At 41.2% G+C, this 21,663-nt stretch overlaps 1 gene segment (V, D, J or C); it reads left to right on the top strand.

Annotated features, from left to right (window-relative positions):
* Nucleotides 1–9,230: 9,230 nt before the first annotated feature.
* On the top strand, nucleotides 9,231–14,934 carry LOC120031857. The segment is given in 3 exon segments: nucleotides 9,231–9,288; nucleotides 13,747–13,845; nucleotides 14,499–14,934. Coding segments are annotated over 3 exon segments (474 nt in total).
* The last annotated feature ends 6,729 nt before the right edge of the window (nucleotides 14,935–21,663 follow it).

The following is a 21,663-nucleotide window of genomic DNA, read 5'->3' as shown; positions in this document are numbered from 1 at the left end:
GACCCCTCAGTCACACATCCCTGTGGAGAGAGGCTGCTGGTTCCTCTGCTTTGACTCTGTTCTGAGATCAGATGTTCTCTGTCTTATTGATCACTGACATGTAGACTAACAGAGGACTTTCCTCTCTGAGAGTGCAATCCTCTCTGTAGACTGAGGTTGTATCAGTGATAGATTTGATTTGTTCTGTTTTATTGGTATTAGATACCAATAAAGTAGGTATCCTTATACACCATGACAGCGCAACACACAACGGGTGGAACAGTGGCAAAGGTACCCACAGGACAAACAGAATAATATTAGTCTGAGGAGAGATTAAATAGCATTAATACAACAAAAATAATTCAAAACACACTCCTTTAGTTTACACCAAAGTTAAACAGATGTATTTTTTCTTCAGTAGGAATGTTTGTTTTGATGCTTTGATTAATAGATGAAAATAAAGATTTCCCTTTGGACAAATATTTTTATTGTCTCTTTCAATAATTAGACTTTAGTCTTAAATGTTGAATGATATAGAAATACATTCATAATGCCAGATTCACAGTTTCTATGAAAACTATCCGACCTAAACCTTATTGCTTAGTTATTTATGTTCTAACCACAACGTCATCAACCAGTAGTTCATACTAACAAAAGATACTACTATTTTCACAGATTAACAGGAGAGGTTTAGCCATGTGTATTAGGTACTCTATTCATGTTTCTTGGAAGTTTTTGACCTGCTTGACTTATAGACTTATAAAGACAGTAATCTAATGCTATTGAAGATCGATATCTTCGATTACCACCAATGTGATTACACCTCCATTAAGCTACATTTGCTTCAAAAGTTGTTCACATAATATCACCAGTATCATATCTTCAAGATAGTCATAGAGTCTTCTCTACCTCCAACCTCCTGGGAACAGAGTGAACACCTGGTGACAGTACTGCACTATTCTGGGACAAGCAGAACCACCCATCCCTGTCTACGTAAATCTCAGTTTCACTCCCACAGCTACCAGTCTAGCAGTTGAACAGTCTCACTGCCTGAAATACCCTGGACTAGGACAGATGTGAGGGAGTGGATTGGATTTAACCTCCATGGTGGATTCAGGGAGGGAGACATAACAGATATGCCATCATGCAATTAATGACAGATCAAACGGATATTATACTTTATGTACTATGATAGTGTATGTAGTGTAGTGTAGATACATAGTGTAGTGTATATGTTGAATGTAGATAGTGTATGTAGGTAGTGTAGAGTAGATATTGTAGAGTAGATAGTGTAGAGTAGATATTGTAGAGTAGATAGTGTAGAGTAGATAGTGTAGAGTAGATAGTGTAGAGTAGATAGTGTAGCTGGTGTATGTAGATAGTGTAGTGTAGATCGTGCAGTGTAGATTGTGTAGATAGCATAGTGTAGACAGTGTAGCGTAGATAGCGTAGATAGTGCAGTGTAGATAGTGTAGTGTAGATAGTGCAGTGTAGATAGTGCAGTGTAGATGGATAGTGTAGTATAGCTAGTATAGATATCATAGTGTAGATAGATACTGCCTCTGATCTAGCAGACTCACTGAACACAAATGCTTCGTTTGTAAATGATGTCTGAGTGTTGAAGTGTGCTATCAGTAAATTTAAAAAACAAGAAAATCATGCCGTCTGGTTTGCGTAATATAAGGAATTTATTTTTATTTATTTATTTATTAAAATTTTACCCCCTTTTCTCCCCAATTTCGTCATATCCAATTGTTAGTAATTACTATCTTGTCTCATCGCTACAACTACCGTACGGGCTCTGGAGAGACGAAGGTCGAAAGCCATGCGTCCTCCGAAGGACAACCCAACCAAGCCGCACTGCTTCTTAACACAGCGCACCTCCAAACCGGAAGCCAGCCGCACCAATGTGTCAGAGAAAACACTGTGCACCTGGCTACCTTGGCTAGCGCGCACTGCCCACCACAGGAGTCGCTGGTGCGCGATGAGACAAGGCTATCCCTACCGGCCAAACCCTCCCTAACCCGGACGACGCTAGGCCAATTGTGCGTTGCCCCACGGACCTCTCGGTCGCGGCCGGCTGCGACAGAGCCTGGGCGTGAACCCAGAGTCTCTGGTGGCACAGCTAGCGCTGCGATGCAGTGCCCTAGACCACTGCGCCACCCGGGAGGCAATATAAGGAATTTTCAATGATTTATTCTTGTACTTTTACTTTTGATACTTAAGTATATTTTAGCGATTACATTTACTTATGATACTTAAGTATATTTTAGCGATTACATTTACTTTTGATACTTAAGTATATTTTAGCGATTACATTTACTTTTGATACTTAAGTATATTTTAGCGATTACATTTACTTTTGATACTTAAGTATATTTTAGCGATTACATTTACTTTTGATACTTAAGTATATTTTAGCGATTACATTTACTTTTGATACTTAAGTATATTTTAGCGATTACATTTACTTTTGATACTTAAGTATATTTTAGCGATTACATTTACTTTTGATACTTAAGTGAATTTTAAACCAAATACTTATTAACTTTTACTCAAGTAGTATTTTACTGGGTGACTTTCACTTTTACTTGAGTCGCTTTCTATTAAGGGATCTTTACTTTTACTCAAGTATGAAAATTGGGTACTTTTTCTACCACTGGTAGGTTCACGGATCCCCCATTTACTGCTGCTCATTCCGTTCACCAGCTCCGGAGGTCTATGTCGGCGCTCTTCTAGGCATCACGCAACTAGATTCATTACCACCAAAACCGGACTGTCTTGTCTCATTACGCACACCTGGTTCCCATCCCCCCTGATTAGTATGTATATATATGTGCCCTCTGTTCCCCATTGTCTTTGTCGGTTATTGTTGGTTATTGTTATTGTGGTTGTAACTGAAGTAATTGTAACTTTGAAGTAATGTTGATGTCACAACACCTTTTGTTTTACTTCAGTATTTACATATGGAAAGGCATTGTGTTTCAAAACATCTAATAAATTGTATATACACTTTCAGGGCATAATAAATACTATAAGTAATAACCATGATGATGATGATGATTATGGTCATGTGATCTGAATGATTGCTTTCTAAACATATTGTCACATGTCACAGTTGACCTCGTCTAGTAACCAGTGTTCCATGTCACCGTCTCTTCCCCCTCTGTACCTGCAGTAGGTCCCAGCTGTAGCAGTACAGTCACTGTGCAGTCTGACTGAGGGAGGTTTTTGTACGGCTCTGTATCACTGTGTGAACACTGGACCACTGTTGTAACTCTGACAGTAATAATCTCCTGCATCTTCAGCCTGGACTCCACTGATGGTCAGAGTGAAGTCACTATGAGATCCACTGCCGCTGAATCTAGATGGAGTCCCAGACTGAAGTGTTGTAGCATGGTAAATAAGGAGTTTATGAGTTCCTCCAGCTGTCTGTTGATACCAGGCAAGACGGGCATCAGAGTAACCTGCTCGATACACATTACTGCTGGTTTTACAGTTCAGAGAGACTGGTTTTCCGAGAAGAACAGTTTCCACTGTAGGAGTCTGAGTCACAGTGTACTGACCTCTGGATTCTGAAAAATAGACTCATTATTATTTAAGAACTCATTATATATGTGATAACATTTGACCATGTTGTCTAAATCTCTAATGTCTAATTTTCTCAATTTGAGGCAAAATTAAGATACAATATTTGAAGAAAGTAATTTTAGACCAACAAAGTATAAATCATACCTTGAATTAGGAACATCAATATCCACACACAGCTCATTATAAAAGTCATTGTTGAAATTCTGTTGGTCAGGACAGCTCTCAGTCATGAAGTGTTCAACTCACAGGGATATAAACACTCCCAGACCACTGAAGCATGTGCTGCTAATGCAAAGTGTCTTATATGTAAATAGTCGTCCTGGACAGTCAGACTTTATTAATAAATGTTGTGTGATGTGATGTAGAAACATGATAACTATTTAATCCCTGACATGGTTTCTGATAGAACTGCTGAATTGGGAGTGATATTGATTTTAGACATCTACAATTGAAGCATATTCAGTAACTGCAGTCTGTCTGTGGACTGTGTGATGCTGCTGGCTGATCTAAAGGGGAGATCTCCAGAGCTCTGACGTCTCCAGTCTCCTGCTTCACCTGCTGCTCTCTGGAACTACGTCAGTAGTGTGAGGGAGGATGTCTGGGCAATGTTTAGGGGTTTTATTGTACGTTTTTGTATCATGCTGATGAAATTCTAGCTATTCGAAGTGCAGGTCACTATATATTTTACCTCTTGGTGATGTCATTCGGAAACATAATGTTAACTTTCACTGCTATGCGGACCATACACAGCTGTACATTTCGATGAAACATAGCGAAGCCCCAAAATTGCCCTCCCTGAAAGCCTGTGTTTCTAATTTAAGGAAGTGGATGGTGGCAAATATTTTTACTTTTAAACTCTGACAAAAAAGAGATGCTAGTTCTAGGACCTAAGAAACAAAGAGATCATCTGTTGGATCTGACAATTATTCTTGATGGTTGTAAAGTCGTCTCAAATAAAACTGTGAAGGACCTCTGCGTTACTCTGGACCTTGATCTCTCTTTTGACGAACATATCAAGACTATTTCAAGGACAACTTTTTTCCATCTTCGTAACATTGCAAAAATAAAGAACTTTCCGTCCCAAAATTATGCAGAAAAGTTCATCCATGCTTTGTCACTTCTAGATTAGAATACTGGAATGCTCTACTTTCTGGCTACCTGGATAAAGCACTAAACAAACTTCAGTTAATGTCACGATCGTCATAATGATTAGACCAGATGCAGCGTGGTATGTTTCCATCTCTTTTATTAGGAAGAGAAAACTCAAAGAACAAAAACAATGAAGCGAACTAACGAAACGTGAAGCTAATATAATGCTCACAGGCAACTAATACATAGTCATGATCCCACAAATCACAATGGGGAAATGGCTACCTAAATATGATCCCCAATCAGAGACAACGATAAACAGCTGTCTCTGATTGGGAACCATACCAGGCCAACATAGACATATAATTCCAGCTGGGTTCAATTAAAGAATGAGAAGGTGCTGAAAGGATCAAGCCAGGAGTGACAGGAGAGGAATTATGCCTTGACAGAACAACAGGACTTTTTAGGGGGTTATAATCATGTTATATCATCTCAATAAAATGTTTTGATTCTTTGATTGAAATTCACTACCTGACTGAGGGACCTTACAGAAGCTGGGTTATTTATTCTGAGATGATGTGAGACATTACTATTGCACATAGATGGAGTCCATTCAAATTATTGTGTGACATGTTACGAAAAAGTTTGACGTTGAGAAAAGGATGGACATTACATTATGACCGTTGGTGAAGAAAAATTATAATAGGAGACGATAAAAATAGAACCCATACCTTACGAGTTGTGAAGGGAAATACCAATTTTATTTTATAAGAGAGTTGTTATAATTGTATTAATTGTGTTAAGAAAGACTAGCCTTGAGGTTAGCCTAGCATCGTGTGACACCGAGAGAGAATTGCTTGGGAAAGATTAACGAGTTCATGTTCCCATGGGATATTGGTTACTGCTAAAGAGTACTGTCTGCATTGATAGCGGTGCTTGGTGTGGATCTTGTGAGGAAACCTGCAAGGAACTGCCATACTTCGCTGAGGGAATATCTACGAGTAGTGAGTAACCACAACGGTGGGGTGCTTCGGGACTTTGTGTGTGTCGTAAAAAAAAAAGCTCCAACGGGTTAAGCAAGCTTTGGACATGTGTTGTGCACGACTCATTGGGGTTTATTTTTTATCTTTATTTTGGTGTGGTGCATTGAAAATGTAAAAACACATCTTGAACCTAATGTACTGTATGTTGCTTTGGTGGAGTCATTTCCTGTTTCAATTTCATTTAAATGGGAGCTTATATCCTTATACAATAACAAAAATCTATAGTCATTCCATCTGAAGTTAATACCCTATTTGTCATCACCCTAGATAGTTTACAACAGGGATTCTTATTGGAGATGTCCTTCTCACCTAACATCCCATGCTGTTGAGATTCTCTACGTAAGTTAATATTGTTAATAAGTTAATATTGTGAGAGTCAAATTCGAGCCTGGTGAGAGGGTTACACAACATTGTAGAGGGTTACACAATGTAGAGGGTTACACAACATTCCGACTGTAGCATACAGTCGGAAGTCTACATACACCTTAGCCAAATACATTTAAACACATTTTCATAATTCCTGACATTTAATCCTAGTAAAAATTCCCTGTCTTAGGTTAGTTAGGATCACCACTTTATTTTAAGAATGTGAAATGTCAGAATAATAGTAGAGAGAATTACTTATTTCAGCTTTTATTTCTTACATCACATTCCCAGTGGGTCAGAAGTTTACATACACTCAATTTGTATTTGGTAGCATTGCCTTAAAATTGTTTAACTTGGGTCAAACGTTTCCGGTCGCCTTCCACAAGCTTCCCATAAAAAGTTGGGTGAATTTTGGCCCATTCCTCCTGACAGAGATGTTGTAACCAAGTCAGGATTGTAGGCCTCCTTGCTCTCACACGCTTTTTCAGTTCTGCCCGCAAATTTTCTATGGGATTGAGGTCAGGGCTTTGTGATGGCCACTCCAATACCTTGACTTTGTTGTCCTTAAGTCATTTTGACACAACTTTGGAAGTATGATTGGGGTCATTGTCTATTTGGAAGACCCATTTGCGACCAAGCTTTAACTGTCACGAATCCCGCCGAAGATGGTGCCTCTTCCTGTTCGGGCGGCGCTCGGCGGTCGTCGTCGCCGGCCTACTAGCTGCCACCGATCCCCTTTTCTGTTTCAGTTAGTTTTGTCTGATTAGTTTCACCTTTTTCTTGTTTGGGTTTTGTTTTGGGCTATTTAAACCTGCTTTTGTGCGGGCTTGTTTTTCTGTTCATGGTGTGTGGATTATTTTGGATTCCGTTTTCCTGGACAGTTTCATCCTATTTGTTGGACTGGGTATTTTATGCGCCCTTGTGTTTGGCGTGACCGTTACTCTGTTCTTGGAATAAAGATCCACGTTTTGAACTACCCTGCTCTCTGCGCCTGACTCCTCCACACACTACTCCTAGAAGCCATTACATTAAATTCCTGACTGATGTCTTGAGATATTTCTTCAATATATCCACATAACTTTCCAACCTCATGATGCCATCTATTTTGTGAAGTGCACCAGTCTCTCCTGCAGCAAAGCAACCCCACAACATGATGCTGCCACCCCTGTGCTTCACGGTTGGGATGGTGTTCTTCAGCTTGCAAGCCTCTCCCTTTTTCCTTCAAACATAACGATGGTCAGTATGGCCAAACAGTTATATCTTTGTTTCATTAGACCAGAGGACATTTCTCCAAAAAGTACGATCTTTGTCCCCATGTGCAGTTGCAAACCGTAGTCTGCCTTTTTTATGGCGGTTTTGGAGCAGTGGCTTCTTCCTTGCTGAGCGGCCTTTCAGGTTATGTTGATATAGGACTCGTTTTACTGTGGATATAGATACTTTTGTACCTGTTTCCTCCAGCATCTTCACAAGGTCCTTTTCTTTTGTTCTGGGATTGATATGCACTTTTCGCACCAAAGAGCGCTCATCTCTAGGAGACAGAACACGTCTCCTTCCTGAGCAGTTTGATGGCTGCGTGGTCCCATGGTGTTTATACTTGCGTAATATTGTTTGTACAGATGAACGTGATACCTTCAGGCGTTTGGAAATTGCTCCCAAGGCTGAACCAGACTTGTGGAGGTCTACATTTTTTTCCTGAGGTTTTGGCTGATTTCTTTTGATTTTCCCATGATGTCAAGCAAAGAGGCACTGAGTTTGAAGGAAGGCCTTGAAATACATCCACAGGTGCATCTCCAATTGACTCAAATTATGTCAATTAGCCTATCAGATTCTTTTAAAGCCATGACATCATTTTCTGGAATTTTCCAAGCTGTTTAAAGGCACAGTCAACCTAGTGTATGTAAACTTCTGACCTCCTGGAATTGTGATACAGTGAATTATAAGTGAAATAATCTGTCTGTAAACAATTGTTGGAAAAATTACTTGTGTCATGCACAAAGTAGATGTCCTAATCGACTTGCCAAACTATAGTTTGTTTACAAGAAATGTGTGGAGTGGTTGAAAAACGAGTTTTAATGACTCCAACCTAAGTGTATGTAAACTTCCGACTTCAACTGTAAATTTACTCTCATGTTTTCAAACAGAATTAAAAGGGCATCTGATCCAACAAATACTCTCCAATAATTTCTACAACTGATAATTTGATAATTAACCTTGAAGGTTTGCTCTCAGAAATCACACTGCTAAACAGTTACTTTCCATGACATACTGTATATATTTATCATGTTTAATTCCAAATATGATTTTATTAAATGAGATGTTTTAGCAATGGTTTTCTTCAAAGTGTAGTCTACACTTCATTATATTTCCCCTGGTCTTCTCTACCTCCAACCCCCTGGGGACAGAGTGAACATCTGGTGACAGTGCTGCTCTATTCTGGGACAAGCAGAACCACCCAGCCCTGTCTATGAAAATCTCAGTTTCACTCCCACAGCTACCACACTAGCAGTTGAACAGTTTCACTGACTGAAATACCCTGGACTGGGCCAGATGTGAGGTAGTGACTGGTTTTAAGCTCTTTGGTGGATTCAGGGAAGTTACAATAACAGATATTCCATCATATAATTAATGACAGATAAAATATATATTATTCAAACATGTTTCATGTTTGAGTCCAGCATCATGTCTCATTCACAGATGTAACAGTCAGTAACCTGCTCATCAAGATAGTTCATATAATGCTAGATGATCACATCACATATTTGGTTATGAGGTACATATGGGGATTTGATTTAGGGGTGGTGATGCTGATGTAAATTCACCATTATTAATTTTTTACATCTGTAGATCTGACACTGCATATGAACTGATAATGTGTGTTATAAAACTTCATATAACTTTTATAAGTGATCTTTTCGGCCATGACAATAATTATTCACAAGCATGATGATGATGATGATGATGATGGGGAACATGTGATCTGAATGATGCTTTGTAAATATATTCAAAGTTCACCTCCTCTACTGATCAGTGTTCCATGTCACTGTCTCTTCCCCCTCAGTACCTGCAGTAGGTCCCAGCTGTAGCAGTACAGTCACTGTGCAGTCTGACTGAGGGAGGTTTTTGTACGGCTCTGTATCACTGTGTGAACACCCAGGCACTTACATGGTGTGCACTCTGACAGTAATAATCTCCTGCATCTTCAGCCTGGACTTCACTGATGGTCAGAGTGAAGTCACTCCCAGATCCACTGCCACTGAATCTAGATGGAGTCCCAGACTGAAGTGTTGTAGCACGGTAAATAAGGAGTTTAGGAGCTCCTCCAGGTTTCTGTTGGTACCAGGCTAAAAAGTCACTGTTGTAAACATTACTGCTGGTTTTACACTTCAGAGAGACCATCTGTCCTGGGAGAACAGTTTCCACTGAAGGAGTCTGAGTCACAGTGTACTGTCCTCTGGATTCTGGAAAATAGAATAAAACATTTATATGAAATAAATGTTACATGTTGTAATGAATAGTTCTGAATAGAAATATTAACATTAATATACTGTATGTTATACCTTTGTGTAGATGTAATTATTTTTAAACAACAAATTCTGAAAATGTTAACCTTGAAAGCAGAAAGCAAGTGTCCAGATGAAGATGGTAATAAAAGTCATGGTTGTTGTGGGTTCTGTTGTCATGAAGAACAGCTCTCAGTCATGAAGTGTTAAACTCACAGGGATATAAACACTCCTAGACCACTGAAGCATTTGCTGCCTATGCAAAGTGTCCTCTCTATGCAAACAGACTGTATTGATCCCCAGGGAAACTGTAGTTGAAGAGCTCTTCTTCTTCTTCTGAATTGGGTTGGGTTGGCAGATCTCATATAATTTAAAGGTGCATACACCTCCACCTCATTAGTCCTGTTCCTAAAAGGACAAACTTACACACCAACTAATCCTACACCTATATACCACTATTTCGTAAAAAATAAAATCACCTGCCCATTAACTCTTCTGCAATAAAATCCCATACACCCTGTTACTTCTCCTCACCTACCACCTACACATTAAAACCCTCTACCCCATTCCACTACTTTGACCCTATCTGCTCCTGCACCATGCCAACGACCTGGGAGGACAGGACACCACCCCTCAACACACCATGTAGCTCTCTGAAGTCTAATCTTGTATAACCAAATAGTTCTCTGCAGCTGCCACGACAACATCTATTCTCTGTGTTTTACCTACCATTTCTGTGGAACAGTTGATAACCAATTCTATGAATGCTAAGAAGACAACCTTACTGAAGCATAACTCCCTCTATGCTGGCACAAATCTTCTACTCACTGGGATCCTCTCAGGATCCCTCCAACCTTGACCCATCCTCCTCTACTTCATTCACTGCCTCAGCATATGACACCCGCTGCACTACTCTGGCCACTTCAACCTGCCTCTCTCGCACCGGACACTTCCGACCTCCAGCAACATGAGCACCCCTACAGTTGACACACAACTTTATCCACCGAAACTACACAATCCTCTGTCCCATGCCCTCCTGCACACTTCCCACATCTTGGAATCTCCCTCCTACACACTGCTGCAACATGACCATAAATGTTGCACCTGAAACAGAGCAGTGGCTTCTGCACAAAAGCTCTGACAGGATAACTAATATATCCTAACATGTTTGGCTCAAAATTCAAAAGGACTGACGATGACTCCTCTGTTTCACCACGCTCACCACCGGGTCAGTGTTGCACAAAACGGCGGGCGTCACAAACACCAGGAATTTTCAACTTCAATCGCTACATCCACACTTAATGCTACCCTAGAAATCACCCCTTTCAATGGTGCCCTGTTCTTAAGAGTAAAGCAAGAAACAGCTCTTGACCCAAGTTGAGTGATACAGAGTGTCCGCAGCCTCTGATCAGAAGAAACACAAACAAATATCACAAGTCCACTACAGGTTACCTTCACTGATTCAATTACCCCCAACTCCTTTCCCACCCACCATGAAACCACAACTGGATCTGACAAAAGGCAAGGCTCCACCTTCTTTATCATGTCTGATGCCATTCTTCCTCAACACACATCTTCCCACTACACTCAGCTCTTCTCCTACTTCCTCGCTGTCCACAATCACATCTATCTGTTCTATGTAAATCTCAGTTTCATTCCCACAGCTTCCAGTCTAGCAGTTGAACGGTTTCACTGCCTGAAATACCCTTTACTGGGCCAGATGTGAGGGAGTGGACTGGTTTGAACCTCTATGGTGGATTCAGGGAAGGAGACATAACAGATATGCCATCATGTAATTAAGGACAGATAATATGTCTGTTTGAGTCCAGCCTCATGTCTCCTTCACGGATGTAACAGTCAGGAACCTGCTCATTAAAATAGTTCATATAATGCTAGATGATCACATCAATACCTGGTTGTGAGGTTCATATGGGGATTGTATCTAGGGGGGCTGATGCTGATGTAACATCACCTTATTTTTCTTTACTTCTCTACATCTTGTTTTGCATATTGGACCGGTATTGTGGGTATTTCAGAACTTCAAATAACTTTTGAAGGTGCACTACATTGATGATGATGATGATGGGGAACATGTGATTAGAATGATGCTTTCTAAACATATTCTAAGTTGACTTCACTGCACCACTGTTCCATGTCACTGTCTCTTGTATGACAGAACCTCAGGTTGTTTTAGTGGGTTATAATCATGTTATATGATCTCAGTAAATATTGTTCAATCTTTGCTTGAAACTCATTACCCAATAGAGGGACATAACAGAGATGGGGATATTTATTCTGAAATCATGGGAGACATTATTATTTCACATAGATAGAGTCCATTCAACTTATTGTCTGAAATGTTAAATAAAAGGTTTGTTAGCCACAGCAAAAGGGAAGGCATATTTATGTAGTCTGGACCTATGGGTGTTGTCAGTTCAGGAATGATTTCACATGAAGGTGGATAAATTAACATTATAGTCACCATCACTGATATATTTAGCTCAGTGTATTTTAGTTCAGTCAGTGTTCCATGTCACTGTCTCTTCCCCCTCAGCACCTGCAGTAGGTCCCAGCTGTAGCAGTACAGTCACTGTGCAGTCTGACTGAGGGAGGTTTTTGTATGGCTCTGTATCACTGTGTGAACACGCTGACACTGTTGGGATAGTGGAAACTCTGACAGTAGTAATCTCCTGCATCTTCAGCCTGGACTCCACTGATGGTCAGAGTGAAGTCACTATGAGATCCACTTCCACTGAATCTAGATGGAATCTCAGACTGAAGTCTGTTTGAAGAGTGCATCAGGAGTTTAGGAGTTCCTCCAGGTTTCTGTTGGTACCAGGCCATACAGGTGTAATCCCCAGGACAACCATCTGCTACATTTGTACTGGTTTTACAGTTTATAATAACTGTCTGTTCTGGGAGAACAGTTTTCATTGTAGGAGTCTGAGTCACAGTGATCTGTCCTCTGGATTCTGAAACAGAGACATTCAATAACTTTTAATTGATCTGTGTTTGTTTTGTCTAATTGTAGGTATTATTCAGTTTACATATTTCAATTAAATATTACATATTTAGATTACATATTACTTGTAAGGAAGTCATTTTAGGAGCAATAAATTGTAAAATCTTACTCTGAATTAAGAATATCAATATCCACAAAAAGCTCACGATAAAAGTCATGGTTGTTGTTCTGTTGTCATGAAGGACAGCACTCAGTCATGAAGTGTTAAACTCACAGGGATATAAATGGTCTCAGAGCAGCGGAGCAGATGCATTATGCAAATGAATGTTTCAAATCTATTTCAGTTTCCAAGTAGGCTCCCATCAGAATATAATTTGGCCTGGTTGAGCTTTCTTTTATAATAATTAGGTGGGTGCTTAAATGTGTCCTATTTCACACATGTACACGTGTGTTTTATGACCATGTGTGAATTAGATTTTTTTTTGTTGCATATCCCAACTCCCCTTGAGACATCCTATGAGAGTAGGTTCGAGACCAGGGTCTGCCAGTGCCTTGCTCAAAGTACATCAACATATTTCTCACCTTGTCGACCCGGATATTCAAAATAGTGACCTTCCAGTTACTGGCCCAACACCTCTAGCTACCTGCTGCCCCTTTAATTATATCAAACAGCAACTGTTTACTCAGATAACTAATGTATGGTAACTTTATGTCACACCACCATTATATTGTTATTCTGATGATGATCAGATATAATGAACTGTCTGTTCACTCATGCTTGGTCTCTCATATAAGTTCCTCTAATCAGTTAGTGAACAATTCTCTAAACTAAAGCTGGTAGGATTCCTCTGGTAGTGTTCTCTGTCCTCTGTGACTTTACCACCACTGTTAAATCTGAGATCAACATGTTTAATAAAGGAATATACAACATGGATCACTATCACTACTGCTGCTGCTGTTGTCTTTCATATGGACAATATGGAGGAATACTAGCAACACTGATCTAATGCTGGACTGTACCTACACACTAGGAGAACACCTGATACACAGAGGAAGGAAAAAATACTCTGGAAACTCTGGATATCTGGATTTAAGATACAATTCATATGGGTATTATCAGGAAAACAGCTAATATGAAGTGTTTGTTCTACCTGGAAGATGTTAAAGTGTATTTATGTTGATTATGATTCTGTATGAGTGATCTTCATTGTAACAGCTACAGCAACACAACACAGAGAGGTTTTTGTACCAGCAGTAACGGGGATTGTATCACTGTGGTGGACTTTTGGTAGCGGCACCAGACTTGATGTTGGAAGTAAGTAACAACCTCTCTTGATATTTCTTTCTGATGACATTTTTTTTGTATTTTACTTTCTTAAACTCTGTCTCCATGAAAATATACTTTTGGCTGAGCCTTCTTTCAAATAACATTTTATTGAATAAAATGATAAATTGTAAGTTTATTTATGTCTGGTTTGTATGATTGAGGACTATAACTCCTAACTCTGGAAAATAACTATTTAATAGTATTGTAGATAATATTCATCAATGTTGCATTGTGTTCATGGTAGCCTTCACAGTTAGTGTGAAGACAAAGGGTCTCAGTTATGGTTGTAACTGACTTCATAATCTAACATGGATGATATGTGATGAAAATACTATGAATATGAGTAGGCTATTCTGATCAGATCCATTACTAAACAATATCTGTATAACATGTATAACTGACACCATATGACTAGTAACTCTAGTTATTTAAACACTTTCTACTTGTTTGGTTCATAAATCTGCTTTGTGTCATATTACTTTAGTGTTTTCTCCACATCTTCTAAACAATCTAACTTTAACATTCATATTTAGAGGGCATTTCCAATTCACCATATTTTGACATGTACTTTGCTGAAGATAATATTTTACTGTAGCTGTACTTGATGTAGTTACTTAGTTGATATGTTCTGTTTGTTCCAGGTAACAGTGCCCCCACCCTCACTGTCCTGCCCCCCTCTAGTGAGGAGCTGTCCAGTACAACAACAGCCACACTGACGTGTCTGGCCAACAAGGGCTTCCCTTCAGACTGGACCATGAGCTGGAAAGTGGATGGGACCAGCAAGAACCAGGAGATCAGTTCTAGGGTCCTGGAGAAGGATGGTCTGTACAGCTGGAGCAGCACCCTGACTCTCTCTGCCCAGGAGTGGACCAAGGCAGGAGAGGTGACCTGTGAAGCCCAGCAGAAATTCCAGACTCCAGTCACCAAGACCCTGAGGAAGGCTGACTGTTCTGGGTAGGACCCCTCAGTCACACACCCCTGTGGAGAGAGGCTGCTGGTTCCTCTGCTTTGACTCTGTTCTGAGATCAGATGTTCTCTGTCTTATTGATCACTGACATGTAGACTAACAGAGGGCTTTGCTTGAGTTCATGCGTCAATCCTCTCTGTAGACTGAGGTTGTATCAGTGTTAGATGTGATGTGTTCTGTTTTATTACTATTAGATACTGTAGGAATGTTTGTTTTGATGCTTTGATAAATAGATGAAAATAAAGATTTCCCTTTGGAACAAATATTTTTGTCTCTTTTAATAATTAGACATTTGTTTTAAATGTTGTTGAATGGTATATACATATATTAATAAAGCCTGATTCACAGTTTCTTTGAAAACTATCAGACCTAAATGTCATTGCTTAGTTATTTATGTTCTCACTTGAAACCACATCTTCAACCAGCAAATCAAATCAAATGTTAGTCACATGCGCCAAATACAACAGATGTAGACCTACAGAGAAATGCTTAAGTACGAGCCCCTAACCAACAATGCAGTTAAAAAAAAATACGGATAAGAATAAGAAATAAAAGCAACAAGTATTTAAAGAGTAGGAGTAAAATAACAGTAGCGAGACTATATACAGGGGGGTACCGATACAGAGTCAATGTGCGGGCACCAGTTAGTTGAGGTAGTATGTACATGTAGGTAGAGTTATTAAATTGACTATGCATAGATGACAACAGAGACCAGCAGTGGTGTAAAGAGGGTGAGAGGGGGGAGGGCATTGCAAATAGTCTGGGTAGCCATTTGACTAGATATTCAGGAGTCTTATGGCTTGGGGGTAGAAGCTGTTTAGAAGCCTCTTGGACCTAGACTTGGCACTCCGGTACCACGTGCGGTAGCAGAGAGAACAGTCTATGACTAGGGTGGCTGGAGTCTTTGACAATTTTTAGGGCCTTCCTCTGACACCGCCTGGTATAGAGGTCCTGGATGGCAGGAAGCTTGGCTCCAGTGATGTACTGGGCCATACACATTACCTTCTGTAGTGCCTTGTGGTCAGAGGCCGAGCAGTTGCCATACCAGGCAGTGACGCAACCAGTCAGGATGCTCGATGGTGCAGCTGTAGAACCTTTTGAGGATCTGAGGACCCATGCCAAATCTTTTCAGTCTCCTGAAGGGGAATAGGTTTTGTCATGCCCTCTTCACGACTGTTTTGGTGTGCTTGGACCATGTTAGTTTATTGGTGATGTGGACACCAAGAAACTTGAAGCTCTCAACCTGCTCCACTGCAGCCCCATCGATGAGAATGGGGGCGTGCTCGGTCCTCTTTTTCCTGTAGTCCACAACACTCTCCTTTGTCTTGATCACATTGAGGGAGAGGTTGTTGTCCTGGCACCACATGGCCAGGTCTTTGACCTCCTCCCTATAGGCTGTCTCGTCGCTGTCGGTGATCAGGCCTACCACTGTTGTGTCATCGGCAATTTTAATTTATGGTGTTGGAGTCATGCTTGGCCATGCAGTCATGGGTGAACAGGGAGTACAGGAGGGGACTTAGCACGCATCCCTGAGGGGACCCTGTGTTGAGGATCAGCGTGGCAGATGTGTTGTTACCTACCCTTACCACCTGGGGGCGGCCCGTCAGGAAGTTCAGGATCCAGTTGCAGAGGGAGGTGTTTAGTCCCAGGGTCCTTAGCTTATTGATGAGCTTTGAGGGCACTATGGTGTTGAAAGCTTAGCTGTAGTCAATGAATAGCACTCTCACATAGGTGTTCCTTTTGTCCAGGTGGGAAAGGGCAGTGTGGAGTGCAATAGAGATTGCATCATATGTGGATCTGTTGTGGCGGTATGCAAATTGGAATGGGTCTAGGGTTGCTGGGATGATGTTGTAGATGTGAGCCATGACCAGCCTTTCAAAACACTTCATGTCTACAGACGTGAGTGCTACGGGTCGGTAGTCATTTAGGCACGTTACCACTTGCCAGTTGGTCAGCACATGCTCGCAGTACATGTCCTGGTAATCCATCTCGCCTTGCGGCCTTGTGAATGTTGACCTGTTTAAAAGTCTTACTCACATCGGCTGCGGAGAGCGTGATCACACAGTCTTCCATGACAGTTGGTGTTCTCATGCATGTTTCAGTGTTATTTGCCTCGAAGCGAGCATAGAAGTAGTTTAGCTTGTCTGGTAGGCTTGTGTCACTGTGCAGCTCTTGGGTGTAATTCCCTTTGTAGTCTATAATGGTTTGCAAGCCCTGCCACATCCGACTAGCGTCAGAGCAAGTGTAGTACGAGTCGATCTTAGTCCTGTATTGATGCTTTGCCTTTTTGATGGTTCGTCGGAGGATATAGCGGGATTTCTTATCAGCTTCCGGGTTAGAGTCCCGCTCCTTGAAAGCGGCAGCTATAGCCTTTAGCTCAGTGCGGATGCTGCCTGTAATCCATGGCTTCTGGTTGGGGTATGCATGTACGGTCGGTCACTGTGGGGACGACGTCATCGATGCACTCATTGATGAAGCCAATGACTGATGTGGTGTTCCTCAATGCCATCGGAGGAATCCCGGAACATATTAGTCTGTGCTAGCAAAACAGTCCTGTAGCTTAGCATCTGCTTCATCTGACCACTTTTTTTATTGATCGAGTCACTGGTGCTTCCTGCTTTAATTTGAGCTTGGAATCAGGAGGATAAAATTATGGTCAGATTTGCCAAATGGAGGGCGAGGGAGAGCTTTGTATGCGTCTCTGTGTGTGGAGTATAGGTGATCCAGAGTTATTTTTCCTCTGGTTGCACATTTAACATGCTGATAGAATTTTGGTAAAACGAATTTAAGTTGCCCTGCATTAAAGTTCCCGGCTACTAGGAGCACCGCCTCTGGGTGAACGTTTTCTTGTTTGCTTATGGCGGAATACAGCTCATTCAATGCTATTTTAGTGCCAGCCTCTGACTGTGGTTGTATGTAAACAGCTATGAAGAATACAGATGGAAACTCTCTCGGTAGGTAGTGTGGTCTACAGTTTATCATGAGATACTCTACTGAAGGTGTGCAATAGCTCGAGACTTCCTTAGATATCGTGCACCAGCTGTTATTTACAAAAATACATATTCTGCCGCCCCTTGTCTTACCAGACGTCGCTGTTCTATCCTCCCGGGAACATCGTATAACCAGCCAGCTGTATGTTGATGTTGTCGTCGTTCAGCAATGACTCCATGAAGCATAAGATGTTACAGTTTTTATTGTCCCGTTGGTAGTTTAATCTTCCTCGAAACTCGTCGATGTCTCCAAAGATTGCACGTTTGCTAGCAGAATGGAGGGAAGTGGGGGTTTATTAGATTTGCCTACGAATTATCAGAAGTCAGCCCGCCCTTTCGGCCCCTCTTTCTCCGCCTCCTCTTCACGCAGATCACTGGGATTGGGGCCTGTTCCCGAGGAAGCAGTATATCCTTTGCGTCGGGCTCGTCAGAGTCGGAAAAGGAAATGAAGGACTCTGCTAGTCCGTGGTAATCGCAGTCTTGATTTCTAGAAGTTATTTTCGGTCATAATAGACGGTAGCGGCAACATTATGTACAAAATAAGTCAAATAAGTACAAACAACACAAAAAAATTGACGTAAAATGTCTGCCTTCTTCTCCGGCGCCATTTTACAGCAGTTCATATTAACACAAGATGCTACAATGTCAACAGATTAACAGGAGAGGTCTAGATACTACAACGTTAACAGATTAACAGGAGAGGTCTAGATCCTAGAATGCTAACAGATTAACAGGAGAGGTCTAGATACTACAACGTTAGCAGATTAACAGGAGAGGTCTAGATACTAAACTCAGCAAAAAAAGAAACGTCCTCTCACTGTCAAATGCATTTATTTTCAGCAAACATACGTGTAAATATTTGTATGAGCATAACAAGATTCAACAACAGACATAAACTGAGCAAGCTCCACAGACATGTGACTAACAGATATTGAATAATGTGTACCTGAACAAAGGGGGGTCAAAATCAAAAGTAACAGTCAGTATCTGGTGTGGCCACCAGCTGCATTAAGTACTGCAGTGCATCTCCTCCTCATGGACTGCACCAGATTTGCTGTGAGATGTTACTTCACTCTTCCACCAAGGCACCTGCAAGTTCCCGGACATTTCTGGGGGGAATGGCCCTCGCCCTCACCCTCCAATCCAACAGGTCCCAGACGTGCGCAATAGGATTGAGATCCGGGCTCTTCGCTGGCCATGGCAGAACACTGTTATTCCTGTCTTGCAGGAAATCACACACAGAATGAGCAGTATGGCTGGTGGCATTGTCATGCTGGAGAGTCATGTCAGGAGGAGCATGCAGGAAGGGTACCACATGAGGGAGGAGGATGTCTTCCCTGTAACGCACAGCATTGAGATTGTTCCACAATAAAAAATATTGCAGGCAAACAAGATATAAGACAACAAAAAAAACTAAACAACAGTCCCAGTCTCGAATCTCTGGAAGACTGAAACAGGTTTCCCGCAAGAATTTCCCAGTATTTAGCACCATCCATCATTCCTTCAATATTGACCAGTTTCACAGTCCCTGACGATGAAAAACATCCCCACAGCAGCATGCTGCCACCACCATGCTTCACTGTGGGGATGGTATTCTTAGGGTGATGAGAGGTGTTTGGTTTGCGCCAGACATAGCGTTTTCCTTGATGGCCATAAAGCTCAATTTTAGTCTCATCTGACCAGAGTACCTTCTTCCATATGTTTGGGGAGTCTCCCACATGCCTTTTGGCAAACACCAAACATGTTTGCTTATTTTTTCTGGCCACTCTTCCGTAAAGCCCAGCTCTGTGGAGTGTACGGCTTAAAGTGGTCCTATGGACAGATACTCCAATCTCCGCTGTGGAGCTTTGAAGCTCCTTCAGGGTTATCTTTGGTCTCTTTTTTGCCTCTCTGATTAATGCCCTCCTTGCCTGGTCCGAGCAATTTGGTGGGATGCCCTCTCTTGGCAGGTTTGTTGTGGTGCCATATTCTTTCAATTTTTTAATAATGGATTTAATGGTGCTCTGTGGGATGTTCAAAGTTTTGGATATTTTTTTATAACCAACCCTGATCTGTACTTCTCCACAACTTTGTCCATGACCTGTTTGGAGAGCTCCTTGGTCTTCATTTTGCCGCTTGCTTGGTGGTGCCCCTTGCTTAGTGGTGTTGCAGACTCTGGGGCCTTTCAGAACAGGTGTATATATACTGAGATGTATATATACTGTGACACTTAGATTGCACACAGGTGGACTTTATTTAACTTATTATGTAACTTCTGAAGGCAATTGGATGCACCAGATCTTATTTAGAGACTTCATAGCAAAGGGGTCGAATACATATGCACGCACCACTTTTCACCAAGGGGGGTGAATACTTTTGTAAAGCACTGTATATACTCATAAAGACAGTAAGCTAATGTTAATGAACATTTGATCGATCACACCTGTATTGAGCTACATTTGTTTTACAAGATCCACATCATTCCACCGGTATCACATCTTCAACATAGTCATAGAGTCTTTTCTACCTCCAACCCTCTGGGAACAGAGTGAACATCTGGTGACAGTGCTGCTCAATTCTGGGACAAGCAGAACCACCCAGCCCTGTCTATGCAAATCTCAGTTTCACTCCCACAGCTACCAGTCTAGCAGTTGAACAGTTTCACTGCCTGAAATACCCTGGACTGGGCCAGGTGTGAGGGATTGGACTGGTTTTAACCTCTATGGTGGATTCAGAGAGGGAGACATAACAGATATTCCACCATGTAATTAATGACAGATAAAATGGGTATTATACTTCATGAGGATAGTTTATGTACAAGTAGTTTACATGCGTCTCATGTTGAATTCAGCATCAGGTCTCATTCACAGAGCTAACAGTCGGTAACCTACTCATGAAAAAAGTGAATATGCTGCTGTAGATGATCACATCCATTGAATTTCCACAGTTGGTTGTAAGGTCCATTTGGGGACTTTTGAGGGTTTGGGAGCCTGAGGCGATTGTAACTTTCAAGTAATGTTCAATTACGTGAATAAAAAGGGCAAAAATACAATGAATTCCAGTCAGTTTCCACCTTCCAGTGATCATTGGCAAGGCCAGCCCGCTCATTAGGCAGGATTAGGCGACATTTTTTGAGCTAAACTGACCAAGACACACATTCAGCAACACATAAAACCTCACATAATTTTGCCCAAAAACAATGATAATTTCTCTCAACCAGTGGCATATGGGCTTTTTAGGTGAGCGCTGATGCAGCCCTATGATTAGCAGTACCCACTTTGACAAAGGCAGGGGTGCAAAACATTTTGCTTGTCCATTCCCAGTGCTCCTCTCCAGGGTGCTGTTGGAGAGACACATCGCTGTGGCGTTCCACCAACGTTCCATAGAAAATAATCATCTAACATAAATCATGTAGCGGATATAGGATATGGTAGAAAGAGTATGTGGCTTTTTCTGTAGCCTACAGGACATAAAATGTATGACAGTGTAATGAGACGGACACTTACATCATGCAGGTTTCTCCGATCAATTTCTCTATTTATTTCACCTTTATTTAACCAGGTAGGCCAGTTGAGAACAAATTCTCATCTACAACTGTGACCTGGCCAAGATAAAGCAAAGCAGTGCGACAAAAACAACAAAACAGAGTTACACATAAACAAAGGTACAGTCAATAACACAAAAGAAAATAAAAATATATGTACAGAGTGCAAATGTAGAAGAGTAGGGAGGTAGGCAATAAATAGGCCCTAGAGGAGACAATAATTACAATTTAGCGGCAGGTAGCCTAGTGGTTAGAGCATTGGACTAGTAACCGAAAGGTTGCAAGATCAAATCCCTGAGCTCACACTGTAAAAATCTGTCGTTCTG

The sequence above is a fragment of the Salvelinus namaycush genome, chromosome 38, assembly GCF_016432855.1.
Source record: "Salvelinus namaycush isolate Seneca chromosome 38, SaNama_1.0, whole genome shotgun sequence".
Taxonomy (NCBI): Eukaryota; Metazoa; Chordata; class Actinopteri; order Salmoniformes; family Salmonidae; genus Salvelinus; species Salvelinus namaycush.
The sequence above is the reverse complement of the archived record's forward strand: the minus strand, read 5'-3'. Positions and strand labels throughout refer to the sequence as shown.